General features: G+C 39.0%; 2 protein-coding genes across 7 annotated transcripts in view; one reads left to right on the top strand and one right to left on the bottom strand.

The window, feature by feature from the left end:
- The window catches only part of Txnl1 (thioredoxin like 1), a 32,243-nt gene extending 28,200 nt beyond the window's left edge, over positions 1-4,043 (bottom strand). The window contains exon 1 of one of the 2 annotated variants that reach the window (XM_078029969.1): positions 3,733-4,043. In XM_078029969.1, coding sequence (XP_077886095.1) covers positions 3,733-3,830 — 98 coding nt within the window. In that variant the 5' untranslated portion in view covers positions 3,831-4,043. The remainder of the gene's footprint in view (positions 1-3,732) is intronic. The other variant, XM_005323041.4, reaches the window with a different exon arrangement.
- Positions 4,044-4,248: 205 nt separating this feature from the next.
- The window catches only part of Wdr7 (WD repeat domain 7), a 327,637-nt gene continuing 304,848 nt past the window's right edge, over positions 4,249-27,037 (top strand). For 2 of the 5 annotated variants that reach the window (XM_021724983.3, XM_021724980.3), the window contains exons 1-2: positions 15,173-15,379; positions 15,665-15,727. In XM_021724983.3, the coding sequence (XP_021580658.1) occupies positions 15,705-15,727 (23 nt within the window). In that variant the 5' untranslated portion in view covers positions 15,173-15,379; positions 15,665-15,704. Of the gene's footprint in view, positions 4,731-15,171; positions 15,380-15,664; positions 15,728-27,037 lie in introns of those variants that run through there. The other 3 variants (XM_078029968.1, XM_040272677.2, XM_005323039.3) reach the window with 3 other exon arrangements.

Below are 27,037 nucleotides of genomic sequence, written 5' to 3'. Positions count from 1 at the left end.
TTTCTTTACAACTATAATTCTATTTTATGAACTTGTTAACTATTCTTCCCTATTTGTTACAATAGCCCATGCTCTATCTTTAGCAACACAGCTTGTATAAACATACAGATGGAAATGGATAAAGGAAACTTATGTGTTTTCTAAAGTCATATTTAAAAGTATTATTTTTCGTCCTGGGTGTGGTGGCATAGGCCTATAATCCCAGGAGCAACCAGAGACTCAGGAGACTGAGGCAGGAGGATTGCAAGTTCAAAGGCAGCCTCAACAATTTATCGAGGGCTTATGTAACTCACTATTTAGAGAAAATAAAATATAAAAAAGGGCTGGGGATATGTTCAGTAGTTAAGCACTCCTGGGTTCAACCTCCAGTACCGAAAAAAAAAAAAAAAGTATTATTTCTCTGGAGCATATAACTTCAAAATAAGCAATTTATAAATGTACCAAAACTAAGGGTTGCTATTAATTACATAAAATAGGTAACATTCATTGGGCACTTAACTATATTACAAAACTCACAAGATTCCTAAACTGCTATCACTTAATTTAAGCTTTTCAACTCTCAAGACCATTGAAATACTGAGCCAGAATTTGATCCCAGATCCCAACTGTTAACCATTATTCCCAAAACTCCAAAACAGCAAAGTACAGGACGGCTTTCATTGTTACTTATAAATCAATTGCTAAGATCAAACTATTTATATGCTACTAAAAGGAAGCCAAACTACAATACTGTATTTTTCATTTCTTATAAAGTTTAAATGCAGCAAAACTAATATAAAGTGTTAAAATTCAGGGGTGTAGGGATTTTGACTTGCTGATAATTATCTATATTTCATCTAACTGTTGGTTAGATAGGTGTGATCACTTGAAATGTCATCAAACTGTATACTTTAATAAGTGGTACACATTTTTATATATACTTTAATTAAATTTTTCAGAAAAAAATAAACCTTCAATTAAAAAGTTTACTTAAAGGCCTCAATATGTCCTTAAAGATTAGTCTTAGAACTTACCTACTTCACTCACTAACATTATGGGCCTGGTTCCTACAAACTGTCAAGCCTGCTAACATTTTCTTTTAGTTAACTACCTTCAGTTCTCAGCAATTTGAAAATATGCAGTATTTTATATTATATGTAACTTAAACATATGTATGTGTCTGTCTGTCTTCTCTCTCTCTCTCTCTCTCTCTCTCTCTCTCTCTCTCTCTCTCTCTCTCATTTGGACAAACTACATGACCACTACATCCTTCTTACACAGTGACAATGATACCTAACTACAAAGTAAAGCCTGCTTTAAGAAAATTGAAACATTGTCTACAAAAGTGATACATCCACCATTTCAAGATAAACATCATACAGGATAAATATCATACATACATATCCACAAACTATAGCAAAAATAGCACTGCTTATAATAATTTTCCTTCCACTAAAATACTGTTTTTAAATATAACAGCTTTTGAACAACCAATGTTTTATAATTATGCTTACATAATGCCATTCTGGTAATGGAAGTTTCCTTAATAGATATGTTTTTCCACTTTTCTCATTCCAATTAATAAGTACTTATTACTTTCTCACCTCTTCCTCTGCTATGGTAAGGGGGAAAATATCACTTAGGACAAAAGTATAAAAATTCCAACTAACCAGAATTAGAAAAGTAAGACTCCTTGATGGAATCTTCTCTTCTTTTTTCTACTATGGCCTCTACACTTTAAATTTGTACAGGTATTCCCTTATTATAAGTCAAAAGAATTACAAAATTGTTAAAGCTGAGAAGACACATTTATAGAATTTAGATATTTCTTTTAGACATGTCTTAGAAATCATCTAACCATCAAGGATCATCTAACTTCTTCAATTTAATAAAATAAACATTCACATATCATATGAGTAATATATACCACCCTAATAAATCCAACGTGCTACCCTTTTTTAACTCTGTGTGAGGCTGGTCCAAAAATATGTCCTAACTTGTTTGTTGCTGTTGTTTCACTTTTATTTGCATTTATTTTATGCTGCTGTGCCAATTGTTTTTGTTTCTTCATTTTCTTTTGGGGTATCTTTTTCTTCTGTGCAACCTCCTCTTCTTGTTTAGGAACAATTTGTTCCTTTTCAATGAGGATCATCTCAATGGGACAGAGGGAACTCACGTATGGGTTAATTGGACCATGAACTCTCTAAGTACAGCAATACATCCTGGGTGCTTTGCTCACCTGGATATTTTCAATGACCAGAGAATCTACATCTAAACCCTTAAGTTCAGCCATTACTCCGCATTTTTAAACATGTGCAGCAAAAACTCAGCACTCTTTTTGGGCCACTGGACCCTATGTTCAGCCCTTATATTTGGCCTAGGCACACATCCCAACTCCATCACTGTAACTTTGGAATAGCACACATTGGTTCTTTAAAGTGATATCTTTCAGATGTTTGCTGGCTTTTTGGCTATGCATAGACTGTGATGGCCTTCACAGTTTCCCAGGTGTCCTTAAAATGAATGTGAAGACTTGAACCTCTTGAATCGCATGATTTTGTGGAGTTTTCTGGGTCAAGAGAATAACAAACCATTTTCACAGATCATCTCAGGCTGCTAATAGGAAGAGCTAACTTTTAAAATCTATATGCAACGCTCATTCCCCTAAAACTGTCTAATCCTAATGCCACCATTTATATATTCAACAGTTGAACATTTTTGACATTCAAAATACTGCTTTATATTCAGAAAATTACTTGGTTGAGAGAACATGTTACATAAACTGATATCAGGAGTAGATTTCTCCAGGGCTAACATATGTATAAATAATGCCAGAGGTCAAGGGGAAACCTCTAAACCCTCTAAGTACTGACATTCATGGTGTGTGGGGGGGCGGGAATCTATCAGTAAATATGAACACTAGCTGAATCTTGGTTCTCAATGCCTAGTTACAACCTGTCATTTTCACAGTACAACATTATCATACACCCAAAATAACAGATTCATCAGCTTTGTTACCTATACATTTTGTTGAGATCTACCAAAGACAGTTAACATCTTTCAAGATCCTTGTCATCCTAAATTATAAATTCCCAAAACGGAATTTGATCAAACTAGATGTCTGGTCACTCGTCTATCTGTAATATATATGTTTCGAACTATAATTTATGTATGCAATTATAAATCCAACGTAGTCAGAGGAGCCTAAGGCACAACCAAACAAGGAACAAAACGATAAGGACATTAAAAAGCATCTTAATCCAACATTAACTTAATGTAAAATGCACTACCCGAGCCTTAAAACCACGCATTAGTAAGATCAGTTGGAGAGCCCCATCTGAATCTGCCAAAGGCTTCACAAAGATGCAGGTGATGGAGGAAATGAAAGTGTTTGGAAAATTAAACTTCTAGAGAGTTGCTAAGATGCAAATGACAGCTTGCTCTCCTGGACAGGAGCAAATACCGAAGGCTGGAAGGTGTCGCGGGCCGAGCTCTACTGAGGTCTCTGCTCAGGGCAGGGATCTCCGGAGCTGAGGGAGATGGCCAGCCAGGGCTCCGGGCAGGCCTGGAAGGCCCCGGTGCATAAACAGAGGCTCCTATCCGAGGGCTGAGGCCTAATCCTGACAGCGGCCTGGGGCTGCGGCCATCATCGGACCCTCCAGAGCAAAGGACAAGGAAACTTGGGCCCGGAAAGAGTGAAAGGAAAGCACGGGTCGACAGACGCGGGCCCACGGTGCTCCCACCCGGCCTCACCCTCTCATGGTGAACTTGACCACGGCGAGTCTAGAGCCCGCGCCGCTCAGCTCCGGCTGGAAATCAGGGTCGCTCCCGACCGGCTTCACTCCCACCATCCTCACAGAGAGCTTGGCAGGGCAGCCGAGACGCCTCCGGCTTCAAAACTGAATGAGAAGACAACCCGGGAGAGGAAGGAGAGAGGCTTAGGAAGGTTGAGGCCTGGACAGTGGAGCTGACGACAGCGGAGTCTCCTCCCGGGGATCTCAGTGCCGAGTCACGCCAAGGAGCGGAGCGGCCGAGGGGGCGGGGACGGGAAGGGGGAGGGGAGAGGCGCGGAAAGGAAAGGCTGCGGCACCCAGAAGCCACCGCGCGGCCCGGCCGCGGGCGCTTGCGCTCTTGACGTCATTTCCGTTTAGGCTTCCATCGCCCAATCCTAAAACGCGAAGTATGGCCCCACCCTCGACTGAGGAGCCGCACGCTCTCCGAAAGGGGCAGGCGCAGGCGCGTAGCAGTCACGCACCTACTGCAGTCCGCGAGTTAGAGAAGTTTGTGTGTTCCTACTTTTCCAGACGAGGAGGTTTTATTTGGGTTTTACGTGGAGTGGGGCAGGAAGAGAATTGCCCCATTTTCTTTGAGATTCATGGTAGCTGCCTAAGACCATAAGGCGGACTGAGGGTGTAGCTCGGTGACAGAGCATTTGCGTAGCATGATCAAGGCGCTGTTTGATCCCCAGTACCAAAAAGAAGGGGGGAAGATCATAAGGCCACATCGGGAAGAACTTTGAGGACGGTTCTTTCCTATCTCGGGGCAGGTCACTATACACAAGGCAGGTCAAAAGTTAAGAACGATAATTTACGGATCTCATTACTTAATGGCGCTCTCCGTGAAGTCATTCAGAAAGTGCGCCAGAAGGACGAAGACCTGTCAAATCTAGTGCTACAAACAACAGTTAACTAACAATATCGAGGACATTGAAGAGAACCGGTGGAGATAAATGAGATGGGGGTAGGGACAAGGTAAGCACTAGGAGACGTGAGTTGAGTCTTTTCTTTTTAAATATTTATTTAGTTGCAGATGAACACACAGTATCTATTTTTACGTGGTGCTGAGGGTCGAACCCAGTGCCTCACACATGCGAGGCAAGCACTTTACCACTGAGCTACATACAGCCTCAACCCCAAGTTGAGTCTTGAAAGAAGGGTTTAATTAAGATGTCAAGAGACTATAGGAATATGCAAGCAAAAGGGACCAACCAATGCAAATGTGTTGCTTGATTACAATAGATAATATTTAACACATGGACAGGCAAGATACAAGTTCTCTGTACTTACTGGCTCATTTAATTTTCATAGGATATCAGCACAGTATAATGACGTTAATAGACAAATTGGCAGAAGTTTTCTTAATATATGCAACAGCACTATTTTATGGGTATGAGCAATCCATTAACTTCTCCGAACCTCAACTTCCTTGTTTGTGAGAATTGTATTAACACCCGCTTTCTAGGATTGTGAGGATTGATGATTATAATTATACACAAAAAACGAAATATGAGATAGTAAAAAAATGTTCATAAACAATGGTGTTTTTGTCAGCTAGAGCTGTCAGCATAGAATGAGTGGCTGAGTGGCTTGAACTTCAGAAATTTACTTCTCACAGTTCTGGAGACTAGAAGTACAAAATCAAGGTGCTCCTAGGGTTGGTTTCTCCCGAGTCCTGTCTGGTTGACTTTTGGGTGTGCGCACACTTGTTCATTTCATTGAGGAGATCAAACCCAGGGCCCTATGCATACTATGCAAGTGCTCTACCATGGAGCTACAGCCCCATCCCTTCTCATTGACATTCATTTGGGGGGCGGGGGGGGGGGGGGCTGGGGATTGAACTCAGGGGTGCTTTGCCACTGAACTGTATTCCCAATCCTTTTTATTTTGAAACAAGTTCTTACTAAATTGCTGAGGTTGGTCTCAGACTTGTGGTCCTCCTACCTCAGCTGTCTTGAGTCCCTGGAATTACAGACACCGTGCTCAGCCTTATTAAATGTTATATGGCTACGTTCTCATTGGATCTTCACATGATTCTTTTTCTGTGTGTGCTCATATATACAGTATTGATCTCTTTCTCTTGTAAGCGTATACCATTTCTATTAAATTAGATCCCTACCCTCATGACCTCATTTTTACCACAATGACCTCCTTAAAGACGCATTTCCAAACACAGTACAGTACATTAGAGTTAGGACTTCAACCTATGATTTGGGGGGTTACCCAGTTTAGTTATAACAGGTGGATTATTATTCTCAGCTGTCCTTCCAGTTGTGTCTAAAAAACAAAGAGTATCTAAAATAACAGTTATAGTAGATTTATGAAGGGGAAAACATAACTTATGAAATCAAAGCCTTAGCAATCTATGGATTACTGAGAACAAATGTGAAAAGAAGCATTAAAAAAGGTCTGACTGGGGCAGAATGGTGGTTGTTATCCTTACTTAATTAATGAAAAGGTTGACATTCAGATATGTGTGCCATTGGTTCAGAGTTATACAATTAAGTAGTTGTGTAGCTTTCTCTGGGTGTCACTCAACGTTATATAGAAACCGACTATGTATGTGCATGGAAACATTTAGCAGATGTTATCCTGAGGTAATGCTGTTTTAAATGTTTTTTTTTCTTTTCTATATTTTCTAAGTTTCTTCAATAATTATAAAGCACATGTATAATAATAAAAAGAAGGGACAGCTGCAACAACAAAAGCAAAAAAGACCTACACAAGAATTCTACAAAGATAATCTGAGTAGCTAAAGCAAAAATGATATTCACAGTTAATTAGGCTCCCCATGTCACTTAACTACTGTTTAATATCATTAAGTAAAAATAAACATTTAGTGAGTGGAATTTTCCCCCAATTAATATTTTTCTTTGAAATTCTTGTATGCCACCCTGAAAATTCCATTTCCTGAAATTTCCATGAAAATTATAGAAAAATCTTGAAGACTCAAAAACCTCTGCAAAGATGACTTGTGATTATTCTTAGATGTGGAACACTTTCCCCATTCCCGAGAGTAATATTCAGAGGTGCCAAATGTGCTGCACATAAACTGGCCCCTCCCCATTCCCTTGGCTCGTCCCTGGTGGGCCTTTGAAGCCACATTTCCCATGGAATCTTGTTTCAGACTCAGAATACATTCAGTGGATCCACTACCAGAGTCAGCATTATAGCTGAAACCTATTTGCATTCCCACACTTTATTATAAATGTAATATCCTGAAATTCATATTCTTGTGAGTTCACTAAAATGTAGGTTCCCAGTTGCATACCTAGAGATTCCAATTCATTAGAACTGGAGTTGATCCAGGACTCTGCATTTTAATAATCGCCCAGGGTACTGATGCAAGAAATCTATATTTTGGGGAACATTTGGTAGTAACTTGTCTACCATATACATAACATTTACAATGCGCTTACTATATACATGATATGGTGAAAATACTTTGAAACAACCCTCTTCATAGGAGTATTGAAAGAAAGGCCAGACACTTTAACAAAAGCTAGTTAAAATAAGTGCCATAGCAAAAGTATAGATAATGTACCATAGCAGCTCCAAAAAAGAAGAGATGATTTCCTGCTGGAATGAGCGGAGAAAGCCTATGAAGGAACATGTTTTAGAGAAACATAGGAAAGAAAAGCATTAATATCTTCACTTCAAAGAAGTGACTCCTGACTGTCTTCTCAACTTATCAAGAATATAATTTGCTTCAGAGTCGCCCATTCTTATCAGGTTCAGCCAGTCACTAGTGCAAGGCCTTCTATCATAATAGTTTATTATTACCATGGGTTCACTGTGCTAAATGAGATATGTTGTACATGTATCTCTCTCCTACTATATACAAAGTAGGTCCAAAATACTGGTTGAATAAATGAATGACCAGTAAGCACAATAAGAGTATCGGTTCTCAAAATCATGAGTACAAGAAATAGTGCTTTGTTTTCTGTCATTCAATTTTATTTTGACCCTGAATCTCCATTGTCCTGCTACATCTAATTAGAACAAAACCTCAACTGGCCTCTTCCTCTCCCTGCTTCAGATATTGTGCCAATTTTCTGTGGTTGGGGTGAAGAGTAGGACATTAGAGTGCAGTTTTTAGGATTATCATCTGTCTCCTCTTGTAACATACTACAGAAGCTCACTGACAATTTCAAAAGTCAAGTAAGGTATTTCCCAGATATATAAAAGAGTTTTTCTTCTGAAATTTGTATCTGAGGTGAAAAAGTCATTAAACTGGAGTTTCTATTAGGAAGCTCAAATATTTAGAAATATATTTCAGAACACTTCAACCTCTGCAATAAAATGTATAATTTTATTTATTTTAATTTTTTGCAATGAGGATTAAAATCCAGGGGAGCTTTAACTGAGCTACATCACCAGCCCTTTTTTATTTTGAGACAAGGTCTTGCTTAGTTGCTGAGCCTCCAACTTGCAATCCTCTTGCCTAGCTCCCAAGTTAAAGGCATGTATCACTGCACCTAGGTTCTGTGAATTTTTTAAGAGTATGTTCTGGATTTGCCTTAGCCAGTTCCCCTTGTTGTAACAGAATATCTTAGACCTGGTGCTTAAAAACCAAACATGTATTTCTTGCTGTATTGAGGGCTAGCAGATCCAGCATGTGGCTCTGTTGCTGTTTCGCAGATGACTATCTTCTTTTATCCTCCCATGATGGGAAGAAAAACAAGCTTTCTTCTGTCTTTCTCTGGTCTCTTCTAATTCCATGATGAGGCTTCCTCATGATGCCATTTGGGTACCTCCCAAACACCTCACACCCAAATGGCATCACATTGTGGGGTAGATTTTTAACATATGAATGGTGGCACAAAATTTAGTTGATTGTTGAAATTAACTCTTTAGAAGTAAAATCTCTACATAACTAACAATCCATGTTTCACTTGGAGAGCACTTTTTGCTTGTGGTAGCAGCCCACTTATTGTCTAGCTAGAAAAGACTGACAGCAAAAGAAATGATTAAAATCTTAATAAAGATTTTTATTGTGTTCAAAGCCTTCTCTCAGGCTTGTCTTGGAGCAAATCCTTGTGTGTGCATATGTGCACACACCCCCTCATCAATCAGTCCATTCTTAAGTTACTTATCTATACGTCCAAAGGCTAGATACTGAAGAAATTCAATAAAAATAAAATTTTACCTTAATGGCTTTTCTACAATAAGAAGTGAGTATTTACACAATGTTAAAAACAATATTTCCTACCCAAATTCAGAATATTAATATTGGAAGAGAAGTAGGAGGATCACACCCACAACTGGCAGAAAGTTCCAAGATAATCATTTCTCACAATGGTGATTGTATCTATGTCCCCACCAAAATGTGAGCAAATTGGCCACAAGAACCAGGTTTTTGTATTTCCTGCATAGTGCCTAAGCAGTGCCTAAGCAGATTGTCTATTGGTGTTGAATAAGTAACCCATTTCACTTTCGTGAATTACATTTAGGATAAGCAAAGTAAAATACAAATTTTATGAAGATGGAAGTAAAGTTAACATGCTATCGTCACTATCCACTTCACCTCAGATTACTGTGGCATAAATGCCAAGCATCGTATAATTTCATCCATAAGTATTTCAACCAGCATTGTAGAAGGGATCCTTTTTAAAAATTATAATCAAAATGCCATTACTACATATAATATATTTTAAAAATTCTTTTATATTATTATATTTATATTAGTGTTAAAATTTCCCATCTTTCTCCTGATTTACTTTGTAACTTATTTGAATCAATATCAAAATGAGGTATCTCATGTCTCTTTCCTTTCTTATGCCTCTTAAATCTCTCTTTCATTAAAATTTTGTTTAGTCTTGGGGCTGGAGATGTGGCTCAAGCGGTAGCGCGCTCACCTGGCATGCGTGTGGCACAGGTTCGATCCTCAGCACCACATACCAACAAAGATGTTGTGTCTGCCGAGAACTAGAAAATAAATATTAAAAATTCTCTCTCTCTCTCTCTCTCTCTCTCTCTCTCTCTCTCTCTCCCTCTCTCACTCTCTCTTTAAAAAAATTTTTTGTTTAGTCTTTACTTTTTCCAGTTTTTTAGATGAAAAATTGAAACTGAAAGAAAGATTGCAAAAGGAAGTACAGTGAAGACTGCAGATTTATCAATTGTTAAGATTGCTCCATGGAGCAACTTGGGAAGCAGACTCTGAGATGCAATGATGATTCCAAAAGGTTTATTGGGGAATAACAACCTGAGAGGAAAGAGGGAGAAGCAGGATTGATCAGAGAGAGGCTATGGCAGACTCCACTAACCCAAGAGAGCGCTCCAGGGCAGATTGTCTATAAAAAGACAACTTCTTGGGACAGAAAGAGCCAATAAGCCTTAATACTCTTCCCTTGCACATTGACCAGGGTTCCCCAGGAGAAGCATGCCTCTGGCCACCTTCTCTTGGTTCATTTATTCATTAACCTGCTTCTCAAAGTAAGGCGACCAGCTGAGGCAACACCAAAGAAAGAACAGTGACCAAAGTAGGTGGGAAGTGGCTCTTCCTTGACAGGGAATCTGGAGAGTGCATCTCTGAGTTTCCCATGATCCTCTATCTGCACTGCGTTGACCCCATTCTCCATACAGATTTGGGATGTAGCTCTTCCAGGGTTCTGCAGGTTCTCTCTTCCTGAAGGGAAACCTTGAAGAGCAGGGTGAATAGGACGGTCTCAAGCCTCTGTTGCTGCATTGGTGATGAATGCTCATCACCTCCTTTACTATCCTAATTTCCCCTTGCAGATCCTGGAAGTTTGTTGAGGTAATTCTAAATTTTCTTTGGCTAGGACTTTTAGCACCCCTAATCTTCCTTCCTTCTACAAAGAAGGCCTGAATATGGAGCAACTAGAGATATTTCTAGAAAAAGGCAACATGTTACTTGGAAAGAAATGGTTTGATTCAGTAGAAGTCATGAGATAGGGAGAAAAAGAGAATTCTTACCAGTGGATTTTCATGTCATGTGAGAAAGTTCACAGGGAAGCTCTTAATTACACAAGGGAGTTTAAATTACACAAAAATCACACAAAGAACATTTGTTAAGCTCCTCTACTGCAACATGATAAAGTGTGAGGACTCTCAGAGTGAGCATGAGCCCCTAACTGATGTGACTTATAGGAGAATGGATAACCTAAGAAAAAGATATTATTAGCAAAGTGTGAGGCATTTTGGGGCACACCAAATTAATTACAGTCTATATGAGGAACAAAAAGAACAGCATTGTGAAATAATCAGAAAATGACAGTAACAATGAGATCATTGTCACATTTCTGGGCCATGTGATCATCTCTCTTTTTTGAAATTTATAAGTGGAGGAACAAGTCTCTGCCTTTGGGAGAGCTAACTTGGAACCCAAGAAGTCCAGAAAGGCTTGGTGTGTTGTAGGGTGATTTGCTACTAAATTCTAAAGACAAAGTGATTCCTGCATTTTATTTAATGTCTCTAGTGTGATCAAAGCCCTATCCCTTACCTTGTGAGTTCTATTTATTGTTCTCTTGCAGTGACAACTATACATTTTTGGTTAAAATGACAATGACAATAGGGGCTGGGGATGTGGCTCAAGCGGTAGCATGATCGCCTGGCATGCGTGGGGCGCTGGGTTCCATCCTCAGCACCACATACAAATAAAATAAAGATGTTGTGTCCACCGAAAAACTAAAAAATAAATATTAAAAAAATTTTTAAAAAAATGACGACAACAATATCTCTCTTTCCTCCTTACCCCCCTGTGTTTCCCATTTAACTTACATGGTACATTGCTGCCAAATTATATTTGTGGCAGGCGTACCGTAAGATGACATACCCCTGACCCCAATAAGTCACATCTTTGTATGAACCTCTCTTCTGGAGAGCAGGTGAAACCTATTGCTTGCTTACCAGTAGAATATGGCAGAGCTACCAGGCTGCCCCTCTCTTATTTAGGATACTATCTATATGTACGTTTATATATCCGGATCACTATCTGTACCTATGTCAATATGACTCCTTCTTTCTTGGGTTCACTTCATTCTCCTTGCTGGCTTTGAAGAAGTAAGCTGCCGGGCTGGGGATGTGGCTCAAGCGGTAGCACGCTCGCCTGGCATGCGTGCGTCCCGGGTTCGATCCTCAGCACCACATACAAACAAAGATGTTGTGTCTGTCGAAAACTAAGAAAATAAATATTGAAAATTCTCTCTCTCACTCTCTCTTAAAAAATATTAAAAAAAAAAAAAAGAAGTAAGCTGCCATGTTGCAAGAAGGCCTTTGATAAGGTCATGTGTTAAGGAACTGTGGCCTCCAGGACCTGATGTCCACTTCCAGCTGATTTGTCAGTAAGAAGCCCGAGCCCTTAGTCACTTAGCAACAAGGAAGAGAAGGAGACAGTATGAGTTTGGAATTAGATTCTTCCCAGTTAAGTCTCCAGATGAGACTGTGGTGGTACCCTTGTGAAAGCATGAGGACAGAAGTCGTGCCTGAACTCTTTTTCTTGGAAGTGGAGGCAATAAATTTGTGTGACTGTAAGTCACTAAGATTGTGGCAATTTGTTATAAAGCAATCAAAAATGAATATAACATTATTAGGAAAAGTATTGCTCTATATATTGGTTGAAATTATCCAATTATTTTGTTAGTGTCTTTGGAATAAAGTACAAAAAGCTTAAATCACTTTTTAAATTATTATTGGGTCTGGGCCCAACCTGATAAAGTCCCTACCAACCCAAAAGAGCATCAAGGCAAAGGTTGCCTGTTAGAGGAGTCCCCCACAGGGTGGAAATAGCTAGACCCTAAATCTACATTTTCCCATATGTCTACTTCATTCCCTGCATTACCCTCAAATTTAATTGTTGAGCATTTATAGCCATGTGTTACATTTCACTATTGGTGCCAAAGATTTCTTCTTTTACTAGTTTATCCTATCCTAAATCATTTCCATTTTTCTAGACCTTTATAAAATCTAATGTGATTACACTTCCTTACTCCCACCTAGGAGTATTTCATCGCCTTTCTTCCCTATTCTCTACTTGTGCATTTTTCGTACTGTAGCATAGTATAGCTTATACATCTTGGTGGATGTTTGTCATTCTTTTTAGCTGCCCAGCATCCAATATGCTTCCCAATGTTTAGGAAATTCCCTACCTTTGAGTCTCAGAGAGAAGCAGGGCCTGATTCCGAATATGCCAGATTTTTGTTTTCTCAGTAAGATTTTTATATAATCCCTGTGGATTGAGAAGAATAAATGTTTTATTCAAATAAATATACTCAGGATCAGCTTACTGAATATACAAATCTTATTTTTCAGGAAGGTTATATTTAAAACTCATGTATGTATTTGTGTGTATGTGTAATTTTTCTGAACCAGAAATGTTTTAGTCATTAATATATGAATATTTATGTTAGCCCTGTAGCTCATTAGATTTTACATAAATATAGGTGGTGGTGATAAGTTTTATAAACTTGGTAGAGAAGGATCAGAGTGATAATAATACAAAAACTTTTCATTAATCTTTAAATTATGGAGGATTATGAACTTAATGTTATAAATGTACTCATCAAAACAATAGAGGAAATGTGTGTACTGAAGCCAGCTGGCTTAGGAATTAACTTATTCTATTTAACATCTTTTTTTCTCCTACAACTAAATGGTTGTAAAGTATTTAGTCAAAAGCAGAAGAAAATCACAGAATTCCAATTTTCAGCACAAGACAACTTCAGAATTATTGATTTTCAAGTACTTTATTAACTTCCCAGGTCAACAGTATGGCAGCAGATTTGGTCTCTAGAAATAAACAGAAGCAGCATATAAGAAAAAAGATACCTAAGACCTAAAGTACAGTGCAGAAGTTAGATGCTAGATGGTCTGGTGAAGGAACAAGGATTATGACACCCAGGACACCGATGGGGCTCCAATGTGTTTTTGGGGAGAAGCTGTCTGCCTGGGGGGAAAGGGGAGGGATGATTTGCCATTAGCTGAAGTAACAAACTGTAACAGGAAACTTTTTTCCCTCAGCATTGGGGACTGAACCCAGGTGCACCCTACCACTAAGCTACATCCCCAGCCCTTTTTATTTTTTATTTTGAGATAGGGTCTCACTAAGTTGCCCAGGCTGGTCTGGAATTGACTGAAAGCCTTTTGACCAAAGCAACAGTCAGCACCCTTGTGGCAAATTACCAAAAAAACTACGTGTGATTGTTCCTGCTCTGGTCCCCTAGTTCCATTCTCCAGGCCCTGTATCCAATAGGATTTTGCAAGTTAAAGTATGATCCCAGGAGTGGCATTGAGGGATATCACCTGGGAGCTTGTTGAAAGTGCAGAATCCCAGAACCCACCTCAGACCTACTGAATCAGAAACTTACTATAACAAGATCCTAAGGTGATTCATATATACAGGACCTTTTGAGGACTGTAATAGGATTCTTACTTATCCCATAAATCCACTAGTAAGCCTATACAGACAACAAAACAAAACAAACAACAACACCATCAAAAACCATATACTGAATTTTTTCTTTCCCCTTCCTTCCTTCCTTCCTTCCTTCCTTCCTTCCTTCCTTCCTTCCTTCCTTCCTTCCTTCCCTCCCTCCCTCCCTCCCTCCCTCCTTCCTTCCTTCCTTCCTTCCTTCCTTCCTTCCTTCAAAACAACAACAACAACAAACAAACGGAATTGACCATTGGTCACCAGCATGGCACTAGTTTTCAGCTTGGCTGTCATCCATTCATTCATTCAACCAGTCAATATTTGGGAGGAAGATAGAGAAGCACAGTGTCATTAACATACATTGAACTCCTTTAATTCCCTAGAGTTTATTATCCCAGTTTTGTAAGTGGGAAAAATAAAAAGAGAATGCAGAGAAGCAACACGCTCAAGATGACACTAACAATGTGCAGTGGAGGAAGTGAGATCCAAACACATGCCAGATTGCAGACCTCATGCTCCACTAAGTAGTTCACACAGAAAACATATATTAATTCCCTATTCTCTAAAAGAGTGTTGCACAAGGTCGGGCTTTCTTTGGTTGCAAAGGAGAGTTCCTTCTTTGGCCGTCTGCGTCGTGGGCAACAGCCAAGTTCTGAAGCCCACAGGAAAAGAGTAACATTTCCCAGGCCCCTGAATTGAGTCGTAGTGGAACAAGCACAAACTCAATATCCGGCCCCCAGGGAAGACCTAGAGTTGCCACTCAGCCTCCTCTCAGCTCGGTCCTCCCAACGAGCAGTGGGAGGCGAGAGGACAGCCTAGAGCAGCCTTCCCACAACCATCATGGCGGCCGTGAGCTCCTCGCTCACAGCTGACCCCCGCGCCGCCTTCCGGTCTCCACGGTAACAGGCCGGCTCCTACGCGCTGACTTAGGCACGGCTTGTTGGGAAATGGTGAGCACTTCCCTCCCCCTCATTTTTGCGACAGTTGCAGCGAAAGTCACGGCAGTTGAGCCTGGTGTCAGCTGATTTACTGCGGCGGCGGCGGCAGCGGCACCTTGCAACCTCAGTGGGGAGAGGGCGATCCGCCGGCGCTTGCTGCTCCCCCGAGGATTTCCCACTTGGATTTGCGCACCCCACCTTCTCCTTAGATACGCCCTCGCCTTGTCCTCTCTGGTTGGGGCTCCCACGGCTGACTGATCTGACAGACCACATCGCGGCATGTGATGAAGCTGTGACAGGTAGGAGGGCTTGGAGCCTCTCCCGGGTAAACCCCCGCACGCGGTGTGCCAGCACTGTCGAGGGTCAAGGGTCACCAGCCCGCCTCAACCCGGGCGGCGCCAGCTGTCAGGTCGCTGCTGCTGGAAGCTCTGTTGGGTGCTTAGCCTGTAGGTTCAGGCCCGCGGTCAGGAGCCTTTATCAGGATCGTAGGGGGTCCCGCCAAGGGTCTTTGGGGCCCCATGCCTGGTGACATATGCGCTTGTGACAGTGGCTTTGGTTTTGAGATGCAACTACTTTGCCTCCAGGGACAATCTAAACGGGATGAGGTGATAGTGATGATCGTGGATGGTTCTTGACAGTGCTTTCAGGTAAGGTGCTTGCTTCTGGGGTACAGATGATCTGCCTTTACCGTTGGTACTGCTCTTTCGTTTGCCCTTGCCGGCGGTACTGAGGCATCTGTTAGTTTCACCTTTTAGATGCCACTTGCCTGTTCCTATTCTTTTGCCTTAGGAGCTGGTCTGAGAGGATATCTGCAACTTCACTTGCTAATGGGTCCTCGCGTTTTGAAGCTATGTTTGGAGTCACCACTACCTTTCTTTTGATTTAAGAATCATATTGTATCTTTTGTACTGTACTTTATTGTATGTTTGACCCACTTGCTGTGTCTCCGTTAGGTTCAATGCAGAATTTGCCTGTTCTTATACTGTGAAACTATGGCATCTTCAGTTGCACCGTGGGCTGCATTGGCATCTTGATGCTGCTGAGTTTCGGGTTTAGTCAGTCACAGCTACAGATTCTTTCTCCCTGACATTTGCCATGAAATCAAAAAGGCAAACTAACCTTTCCTAATGTTTATTTCTTGGGATAAGTGTGGACAAGATGGCAAGAATCTCCTGTTGTATGAAAGAAATGAACTATTTTTCACATTTTGTTACAGAAAAATTGGGATCCTCTTGCTTTATAAGAAAACTTGTGATAGTGTGGTGGTGGAGGGCAGCTCAAAAATGAGAATAATCTATCGAAAATGTCTTATTTTGAAGAATTAAAGATGTCCTATTTCATCCAAAATAGCAGATCTTAGTTACTTTAGGTTGGGGATTGGTTTTTACCTTGTTTGAGTATCATTGTGGGAACTTAAATTTTGGGGTAGTGACTCTTGTATATAACAATTTTCTTTTATATTGGATGTTTTATTTTGAAATTCAAGGAAATGGGGTGATTTCTTCATGTAATAAGTTTACCACTGAAAACTTTTGAAATATTGGTCTGTTTTTTGCATGCATACCTTGAGAAGAATAGGATAATATTTAGGTATAGAAGAGAGTCCTTAAAGACTCTTTTGAATCTCAGATGCAAGGAATTGAGTTAGTCTTATTCAATTCAGTCATCATCACTGGGCTGTTTAAGTCCTCTCCTTTTTTTTTTTTTTTTCATGCAATGACTTTTGTTTCCAAATCTCACTCCGTTCTCTTGCTCATCCACCAGTGGCAACCATTCTAATGTGTGTGACGTGCATTCTTCTGTTTGTGTGATTAAATGTATGTGACTTTGGTATCCACATTTTAAATTTATACAGATGAGGGGCTGGGGTTGTGGCTCAGCAGTAGAGCACTCGCCTAGCAAGTGTGAGGCCCTGGGTTCAATCCTCAGCACCACATAAAAATAAATAAAATGAAGGTATTGTGTCCAACTACAATTAAAAAAAATTATACAGATGATGTCCTGCCATATAGCATATTAATTTCTTTCTTTTCCTGTTGTGCTTTAAAGACCTATTTGTATTGTTGTCCATTGCTTCTCTGCTACACAGTATTTCAGAATGTACATCTACTTCCATTCATTTGCCTATGTGTGGATGCTCACATTGCCTTCATTTTCCTATCACAGTGATGAATACAATACTGTGATAAATATATCACTTAGATTTCTGTGATGATATCTTTGAGACATATATCTAGGAATGTGATTATTGATAATACAATATTCGTGTATTTAATTGAAGCACTGCCAGATTATGTTCCAGAACAAACTTCAGTTGTCTCTACTCCTAGGTAGTTCATGCAGATCTCTCTATCTTTATATCCCCTCCAATATTTGACGTTATACAGTGCCTTAATTTTTCCAGACTAATAGGTAGAAAACAAAATGTGATTTAAAATTATGTTCCACTATTAGTAATAAATTTGAGCATTTCTTTTTTTTTAGAGTGGTCCTAATAGAGGGTTGCCACTTTAATTTATTTTTATTTTATTTTGTTTATCTTTTATTTTTTATTTTTATGTGGTGCTGAGGATTGAACCCAGTGCCTCATGCATAGTAGGCGAGTGCTCTACCTCTGAGCCACAACCCCAGCCCTTGAGCGTTTCTTCATGTACAGTTTACCTTTTGGGGTTTTTCCTTTTGTAAAATTGCCTTTTCTTCCTTTTACCCATTTTTATTTTAACATTTCAGTCTGAGTGAGTTTATTTTCTGTTGAGTTAGTATAGTACCACAGATTGGATGAGTTGTAACACAGAGAGTTTTATTTTGGCTTATGGAGGTGCAAGTTTGAGGGGATGCACCTAGTGATAACCACCACTTTTTTTTTGTTTTGTTTTGTTTTCAATACTGAGGATTGAACCCATGGGCACTCTTATCACTGAACTACCTCCCAGCCCTTTTTGTTTTTTCATGTGAGGCAAGGTCTTGCTAAATTGCTAAGGTGGACTCATGATTGTGATCCTTCGGCCACAGCCTCCGGAGTTGCTGGGATTATGGGTGTGTACTACCACCACAGATAGGGTGATAACCTTCTCTCTGGCTGTGTCCTCGGGCAGTGCAAGGCATCACGCGGCCAGAGACAGGAAATGCACACATGTGTATGTAGGTATCTTCTGGTTTGTCTCCCTGTTCTCATAAGACCACTGATGTTCAGTCCTGGGGGGCTGTATTCTGATGACATTATGTATTCCTCATCACCTCCCGAAGGTCCCACCTCTAAACATTATTATCAGATTAAATTTCCTCTCCCTAAATACATCACATGGGGATTAAATTTCAACACGGGAACTCTTGGGGAATACACTCAAACCCTGTCCAAACCAAAGGTCACTCAAACCGGAGACCTTTCTTGATTTGCAGAAGTCCTGGTATTTCCTAGATGATAATCCTTTAAATATTACAAGTATATTTGTTGCCAATAAGCAATTTGTTGATAATATTTTTAAAGCATATCCTTCATCGAACAGGCATCTTCAATATTTAAAGAAATTTTTTTGCAGTTGTAGATGGACAGCATACCTTTATTTCATTTGTTTATTTTTATTTGGTGCCGAGGATCAAACCCAATGCCTCACTCATGCTGGGCAAGTGCTCTGCCCCGGAGCTACAGCCCCAGCCCCAGACATCTTCAATTTTGACAAAAAACTTCTTCCTCATATGGTTTATATTTTAGAGGTTTTGTTTCAGTAGTTTCCTCTCAGTTCTATTATACAGAGTCTCCTGTGTTATTTATCTCTAACTTCACAGTTTTCTTTTAAACTTACAGATTTTTAATGCATCCGGAGTCTGTCTTTCCACAGGTCACAAGTTTGTGATTCAGTTTTTTTTCCGTAGAATGTTTCCTAGTGGGCTTCTCCTTTTCCCATAGGTAGTGGTACTGTGCTCACTGTGTTGAGTTCTCCTGTGTACCCTGAACACTGGATCCTCCTCCTTCTGTTTGACTGCTCTTGCTCCAATACCATGCTGTTGCTTTATAGTATATTTTTCCTCTATATTAATAATTCTTTCCATTTATTTTACTTTAGCTTTATGGTGATATAGATTCACAGGAAGTTTCAAAAATAGTGAAAAGATCTGGCTTTCCCTGATGGTTACATTTTATATAATTTCATTCAATTTTCTTCAGTGGTTACATTTTATGTAACTATAGGTACAATATCAAAACCAAGAAATTGATGGTTGTTCAAGGCCTGTGTACAGTTCTGTGCTATTTTATCTGTGTAGGTTTTTGTAACCACTGCCAGAATCAGGATAGAGAACTATTCCATTGCCACAAAGATCTCCTTTGTGTTACCCCTTTCTAGTCTAGTGTTTACTAATCAGTATTCTGTCTTTATAATTTTGTTATTACAGGTCTGATAAATAAATGGAACCTTATCACATGTAATCTTTTCTAATTAATTTACAAATTGTTGAATGAAACAATTCTTGAGATGCATCCAAAATGTTGCATGTATCCATAGTTCTTTCTTTTTAGAATTGTTGAATAGGTAGGTATGTGCCACAGTTTAAGCATTCACCTGAACATCTGTGCTGTTTCCCATTTGTGGCTATTACAAATAAGGCTGCTAAGAACATTTTTGTACAGTTTTTTTTTTTTTGTAGGGACGTAACTTTTCTTTTTTTCTGGGATAAATGCCCAGCAATATGATTACTGGATGGTATGGTAACTGTATGTTTAGTGTTTGAAGAAACTGCTAAAGTGTTTCCCAGACAGGCTGTACCATTTTACTTTTTAAACAGCAGTACATGAAATATTCAGTCTCTTGGCATCCTTACCAGAATTTAGTAATTGTCACTATTTTTTTTTTTTTAATTTTAGCTGTTCTATTAGATACGTGGTAATGGTCTGGTGGACTGTTATCCTAACTAATATAGTATGGATCTTGAAGTAATTTTAAAAGTTGCACAGTTAGGCCTAGAACTATGAAGTGTGTTTATTCCTGATTATCCATTTTACATCTCCCCCATCCTTTCTCCTCTTTGTGGTGCTGGGGATCAAACCCAGGGCCTTGAGCATGCCAGGCAAGTGCTCTACCACTGAGCTATGGCTGTTCTCCCAACCCCCCTGTACCCCGACCTTATCTATTACATCTCAATATAATATTTATTGTTTGTTGGGACACATAAACTCAGTGGTTAGAGTATGGAGCTAGTGTGGTTTATAGATTTTGTTCCTATTTGTCCATTTAATTGTAGTACTTTATAAAGAATCAACACTTTACAAATGTGCAGACCAATATCAGGGGCTGAATCAAATAAGAGGAAGGATGACATAGTGAAATTCTGCCATGCATAAGAATACTACTTATGTTTCCACTTATATATCCTATAATATAATGTTAAATTAGAATTTGAATTCCATATAGATGGTTCATTTTTCTTGATCTATATCTTGTACTTAAAGCTAAATGGCTGAACCAAAAATACTTCTTTGAAAGAAAAAACCTGCATCATTATTACATTCAGTAAATCCTAAGAGTCCAAGTGGAGTTTTTATTTCCTTCTATTAAAGAATGTATGTATGTATATTATATTCATATTAACTCTTAAGTAAGATTAGATTTCTAATCTTATTTAAATCTGGGTATGTTAACTTCAATGTGTTAGTGATGTTTAATGAAATTGCAGGGGGTTTGGCTCATGGTTGCTTTGGTTAGTGGGAGTCATAAAATGATGGAACAATAAAATTTTAGGGCAGTGGTTAGTTCAGAGCAGAAAAATTTCTAAAACGTGGGGCTTATCCTGGGCACTTTTGGAATAGAAAATTTCCAAAATATATAACTTTTAAACCATTATCTCCATTCAGCCTAGCAGTTGTAATTTATGGCTCTTCACTCTCACTGAAGATATTTTATGCATGCATATTTCTCTCTGAATGTTGATAGTTAGTATATGTCAGTGATAACAGAATGATAGAATGAGCTAGTTACCTTCTGTTCTTGTATTTAAGTTTATTTATTTGGCTACCTTCCTTAAAGGATCTTTTTTTCCTAACTATTTCAAAAAGAAACAAATAAACCACCACTTGTGGGACTGAAAACTTCATGTAAATGAATTATGACTATTTACTTTAAGAAACAGTTTTGAAATTCATTAACTGCACTTAATTATGTCAGCTTATTTACTTCATAGGTCCTAAGATCTGTTTTATTGGTTATATGTCACATACAGAGTAGAAAAGGTAAAGAAGGTAGACAAAACTCATAGCTGGGGGAAAAACCAAGTAGTATGTTAAAAGGAATTTGATTAAGGAGACCTATAATTATCGATGAGATTATCATAGAGAAATTATTTGATGGGACAGTTCTATAAACTCAAGATATACTTTGCATGTAAAATCAAGATATGCTTTATTTATTTGTTTTTGTGGTACTGGGGATCGAACTTAGGGTGCTTTACCACTGAGTGACATTCCCAGTCCTTTTTATTTTTTGTTTTGAGAAAGGGTCTCCATAAGTTGTGCAGGTTGGCCTTGAACTTGAAATTGTCTTGCCTGGGGTAGTTGGTATTACAAACATTACCCGCTTGCATACAACTCTTTTTTAAAACAAGGCGAACATATATCATGAATTAGTTCATTTCTTCAATAAGTATTTGAATGTTTCTGATATGGCGGAAGTTTTAGGTACTGGTAATGCAGTAGAGAAAATGCAAATTTTCACCTTATGATGCTTATGTTATAGCAGGAGAGACAGGTGATAAATAAATAAAACATGGTGTGTTAAATGATTGAAATGCTGGTTTGGGTAGTGATCCTGATAGTCAGGGAAAGCTTCACCCAAAAGGTGATGTTATAGCAGAGACGTGAAGTAGGTGAATGAATGTGCCATGAGGAAATCTAGGGTTCATTGTTCTGAAGTGAGATCCTCCCTGGTGTTCCTCAAAGACACCATATGGAAAATAATAATCAAGGAGGAGGACAGCCACCTCACTCACGAAGCATAGGTTGTTATGTAGGTGGCTTTTATTCAGCTTTAGAGGAGAAGCTAAGAAAGAATTTGAGATGTGATCACAATGTATTTTTTTTTACATTAGCATCACTTCACATGCTGTGTTGAGACTGCAGGGCGCAAGGATGGGAGGTGCTGGTGGTTCTGAATGGAGTGGTTGGAGTGAGGGTGTTGAGGAGGCTTTGGATTCTGAATACACTTTGAGGTAGAGCCAGTAGCATTTGTTGAGGGATTGAGATGTGGAATGTGTGTAGGAGAGAGGAATTAAAGATGATTGTAGGATTTTGGCCTTGGTAGGTAGCTATAAAAACAGAGTTGCCATTAACTGAGGTGGGAAAGACTGTAGGAGAACACACTCTTTGGGCAAGAAGACAGGGGCTCACTTTTGGACCTGTCGTCAAGTTAGAGAATCTTATTAGGATATGTGGTTGGGAGCTGGATATGTGAGTTTGAAGTTCAGAAGACAGCCCTAAGGTAGAAGTTAAGAAACTGTCCATGTGTAGATGGTCTTTAAAGCTGAAAGACTTGAGATCAGGGAGGGAAGGAAAGTTACTGGGGGAAAGGAATGCAAGGACTAACTAAGCTCTGGGTATGTTAACATTTAAAGGTTAAAAAAAAAAAAAGAGGAAGAAGAAAAATAAAGCCAGTGAAGTAGAAGAAAAGTCAGGAAAGTATGAAGATTGGAGGCCAAGTAAAGAAGTATTTCAAGGAGGGAGTATAAAGTTTGCTAAATGCTGCTGCTGATTCCAAGAAGATGAAGATTAGGAATTGACACTTGGTTTAGCAATGAGGAGATTATTGGTGACCTGTCAAGAACAGTTTGTGAGGTACCTAGAGCACTTTTCTATAGAATATAGGGACATAGGTAATGCTATAAATAAGAACACTCTTAACTAGGAGAGATTATATATTTCTTCAAAATTTACAGCCAGTAAATGGGAGAGCTGGGTCCTTCCTTAGTGTGACTCTCAAACCTTCACACTTTACCTAGCATATTTCACTGTTCCCCTGATTAATTTGAGAGTTCAATTTCTAGTTTGGGAAATCATGTTTGTTTCTTCTTCTTTTAGGTAGTTTAATTCAGTTTGTACACAGACATTTCACTGTCCAGTGTAGAATTTTGTGTGAGGGGGAAAAGAAGAGAAATGTTTGGAGGTGCAGGTGAAATGAGAGGTGGGTCGCAGGAGAAGGTCACAGTTGATTGTGTCCTCAATAAAGTCCTGGAAGAAGGCATAGTTTACTTTGAGCTTAATAACTGTTGAAATCCATGTTGATTGGTAATGGATAGAGCTTAAGTGGAAGAGCTCAGACATCCTAATGGCAGCTGCAGAAGTTTAAAACATGGATTTTTATGTCTTAAAATCTATGAATCACTTTGAAAATTGTGATTTATTTTTGACCAGCTAGCTCTGCAGTTCTTCAAATCCTGTAACTTATGTGCTTAGGGCTGTTTTAGCGATAAGAAATAAGTGTAGTCTCCTGTTACCATCTGCTCATTCCACATGTTCTTTTGAAACTGAATACTGGAACTTCCTTTAACAAAGCAGTTCTAAAGTGTCAGGTTCATTGAGAATGTATTATTTGCCACCCAAATAAGAAAGTATAGTCTATTTTAGCTGCTTAAGTGTTCAGAAGGTTGTGTCCCTGACAACTGTTTAATTCCAGAAACCCTTCTTTCTTCAAGGAAGCAGTTGAAGACTGTAATTTCTTCAGTGTGTGTTATGGTTTAAATGTGAGGTGTTCCTTCGAAGCTCCTGTGTTAATGCAGGAAAATTCAGAGGGGAAATGATTGGATTGCGAGAGCTGTAACTGAATAACTCCATCCTAGTTTGAATGGGCTGACTGGGTAGTAATGTAGGCAGGTGAAAGTAGGTCACTAGGGACATGTCCCAGAAAGGTGCATGTTTCCTGAGGTCCTTCCCCTTCCTCTCTCTCTGCTTGCAAGCTGCTATGAGGTGGGCATTGCTCCTCTACCATGCCCTTCTGCTTCATCGTGGGCCCAGAACAATGGAATTGGTGGACCAGGGACTGAACTCTGAAACTGTCATCCAAAATAAACCTTCTTCTAAGTTGTCCTTGTTAGGTATTTTGGTCACAGGAACAAAAAGCTGAATGAGACAGCATGTTTTGTGGTCTGACTAACTCATTGCACTGTAATAAACAAAGTCTTCATTATCTGTTTCAGTTTTTTTTCACCAAATCTTCAATAAATTGGTGCCAAATGCATGAGCAAAATAAAAATTAGTAATCTTAATGACCACTTCCTTTATCACATCATACTGTGATCTTGACGTGGACATGTTGTTTTGACAAATGATGTTGGAATGCTCTCTGACCATTTGAATAAAGCTTTGCAAGCTTTTCTTCCTTCATTGCTGCTGTGGCAAGAACATTTAGCTATTTTGTTTAGTCTCTGCTTCTCTTATTCCCCAGTGGTAAGAGGGTAATTGAGGCCTACTCGTGGGAGAGGGTTTGAGTTTGTTTTTTTTCACAAGTCACAGGGGCCTGCCTGGTGCAGAGGAAGTACACAGACTGGGAAAATATCGATACTCCCATGAAAATGCTAAGAACTTAGGATAGAAATATATCTTATTTTGCGTTTGAGAGTTTGAAAAACAATGTGGAAAAATTAACATTGATCTGATACTTGATTTTTTAAATATATAATCTTAAGTATTTTGTAGTTTTTAGAAATCATATGAGGGCTGGGGATGTGGCTCAAGCGGTAGCACGCTCGCCTGGCATGTGTGCGGCCTGGGTTCGATCCTCGGCACCACATACCAACAAAGATGTTGTGTCTGCTGAAAACTAAAAAAATAAATACTAAAAAAAAAAAAAAATTAAAAAAAAAAGAAATCACATGAGATACCTATATCATGTGGGATATTGTGTAACAGAATAATCTTATCAGAATATTACTCCTTAGGTTATCGATATTTTCAAAGGGAAAAACTCTGAGTTACAGTGGAAATATCTGATAGCCACTACTTTAATCAATGGTCAAGCTGGCATCACTGATATTAGGGCAGTGTGACATTATATGCTTCCCGGGGTGATGTAGTGCGAAGCATGCATCTCCTGTGGAGTGTCTGTGGAGTGTTCTTGCTAGAATATTGACTTAGGCTTAATGAAAATTTTCAGTTTATAAGAAAAACAGATGATCATCATAAAAAGTCTGAAAAGTCTAAAATTTGGAAGATTGGGCAAGCAGTTTAGGTTCATGGGTGAGTAGATTCTGAGATGGAGATTAGTACTTGGTTTAATAGGGAGTTCTCTTGGGATCAACACTCAGAGAAAGGAAGCAGGTTTGGCCCAGGGTGAAAGTTGTGTTTTTATAAGTTTCAAAGAAATCTCAGTTGACCCTAGGGGCAGTTCTGAATGTAAAAGGAGCCTTCAGAGATATCCTGAATTGGTGAGGAGACTGGGCCTTTGTATTTCTGCATCAGTCCTTGGATGTGGGATGTGTCCTGAGGAAGGGGCAAGAGCTTGGGCAAGTCATCTCTGGTTGGTTGAGGCCATCCGATTCGTGGTGGGTGCTGATGACCCATACCTATGTGCCAGGAGCTCTCTTCCTAGGTGGGTGGTAAGTCCTTCATTCCTGAAGAAGGATGTGTTTCATTTCCCTCCCCTCCAACAACTCTTGCCCCAGCTTCTCTTCCCTCTCTCAAGTGCCACTGATTCCAGCCAGCATGTGACTTTATACTGTAAGCACTGCAGTTCCACTTATATTTCAGTGAGCAATGTGTTTTGGTAAATTCTTGATTAACCAGATTGCCAGGATAATTAAATTTCTTGTAAATGGAATTTGTGGTAAACAAAGACAATGTGGACTAGTGAGGAGATTTTCATTTTAGGAATCAGGAGATCTGTGTGCACCTCTGAACTCTGACATCAGTTTGCTGTGTGAGATTCTAATGGACCTAAATCCTAAATACCACCTGAATAAAAGTCTGCAGGATGGAAATGAGCTATACTTTTCTCCATTCGAGATTGGGAAACTGGATTTTTTTTTTATTCCAACTATAAAAGGCTTTCTTTTTCAAACAATTAAACATAAAAAACAAAAGCAAAACAGCACTGACCCATCTCATAAACTTTTGAAATGACTGGTTTGGCAAAGGCTAATTGCATTCCTGCCAGTCACACAGGACACTTGTTATTGAGATCTCTTGTGCCTTGTTGGGACCATATTTTCTAAGGTATAATTTCTTTGAGACTCTTGCCTCCTTCCATTTTCACTCTCCTTTCTCCTTCTGCTTCTGTTTCCCTCCTTTCTCTTCTCACTCATCTTGGAAGGCTTATTCTTGTCCGTGACCTTACATACTTCATCAGCCCCTGGAATTTATTGTTCTTTCTTTATGTCTTATTTTTTCTTTTACTGTCATAGCTCTCATCATTTTAGTTAAGCTTCTTATCATTCTGCACCCAGGCTTATTACAGTAGCATTATATCTGGTGTCTCAGCAATTTTGCATTAACCTAACCTTTATACTGTCTTAAAAACAACATTTTACTACTCTGTTTACATATATACTTATTGGACCATTAAATCTCACAATTTGGCTTAGTTGAAAATCAATATGAATCTTTGTGGTATTTTCACCTTTCACAAACCTTATAGTTAGTAAATTCTGGTTAAGTATAGAATAATTTATCTTAGTATTAAGGTAAATTCAGGTATTAGAATCTGAATTTATTGAGGACTTCTATGGGAATTAGTATCATGATCATAGTACCCACCCATTTTTTACTTAGAGTTGTTAGTGTTTAAAACTACTTTTTTTTTTCTTTGATTCTGAGAGTACCATTGTATAAAACCTGTATCAAAACTCATATTGCATCCTTATCAACCTGATGTGTTAAACACCAAGTCTGTTGTATCTCTGAAATTATTTTCATGTTCATATTATTGTTCTCATTCTCACCAACAAACTTTATAATATATTTATTAAAGACATCTTATATG

This window comes from Ictidomys tridecemlineatus, chromosome 13 (assembly GCF_052094955.1).
Source record: "Ictidomys tridecemlineatus isolate mIctTri1 chromosome 13, mIctTri1.hap1, whole genome shotgun sequence".
NCBI classification, from domain to species: domain Eukaryota; kingdom Metazoa; phylum Chordata; class Mammalia; order Rodentia; family Sciuridae; genus Ictidomys; species Ictidomys tridecemlineatus.
This window is presented reverse-complemented; position numbering and strand designations above follow the sequence as displayed.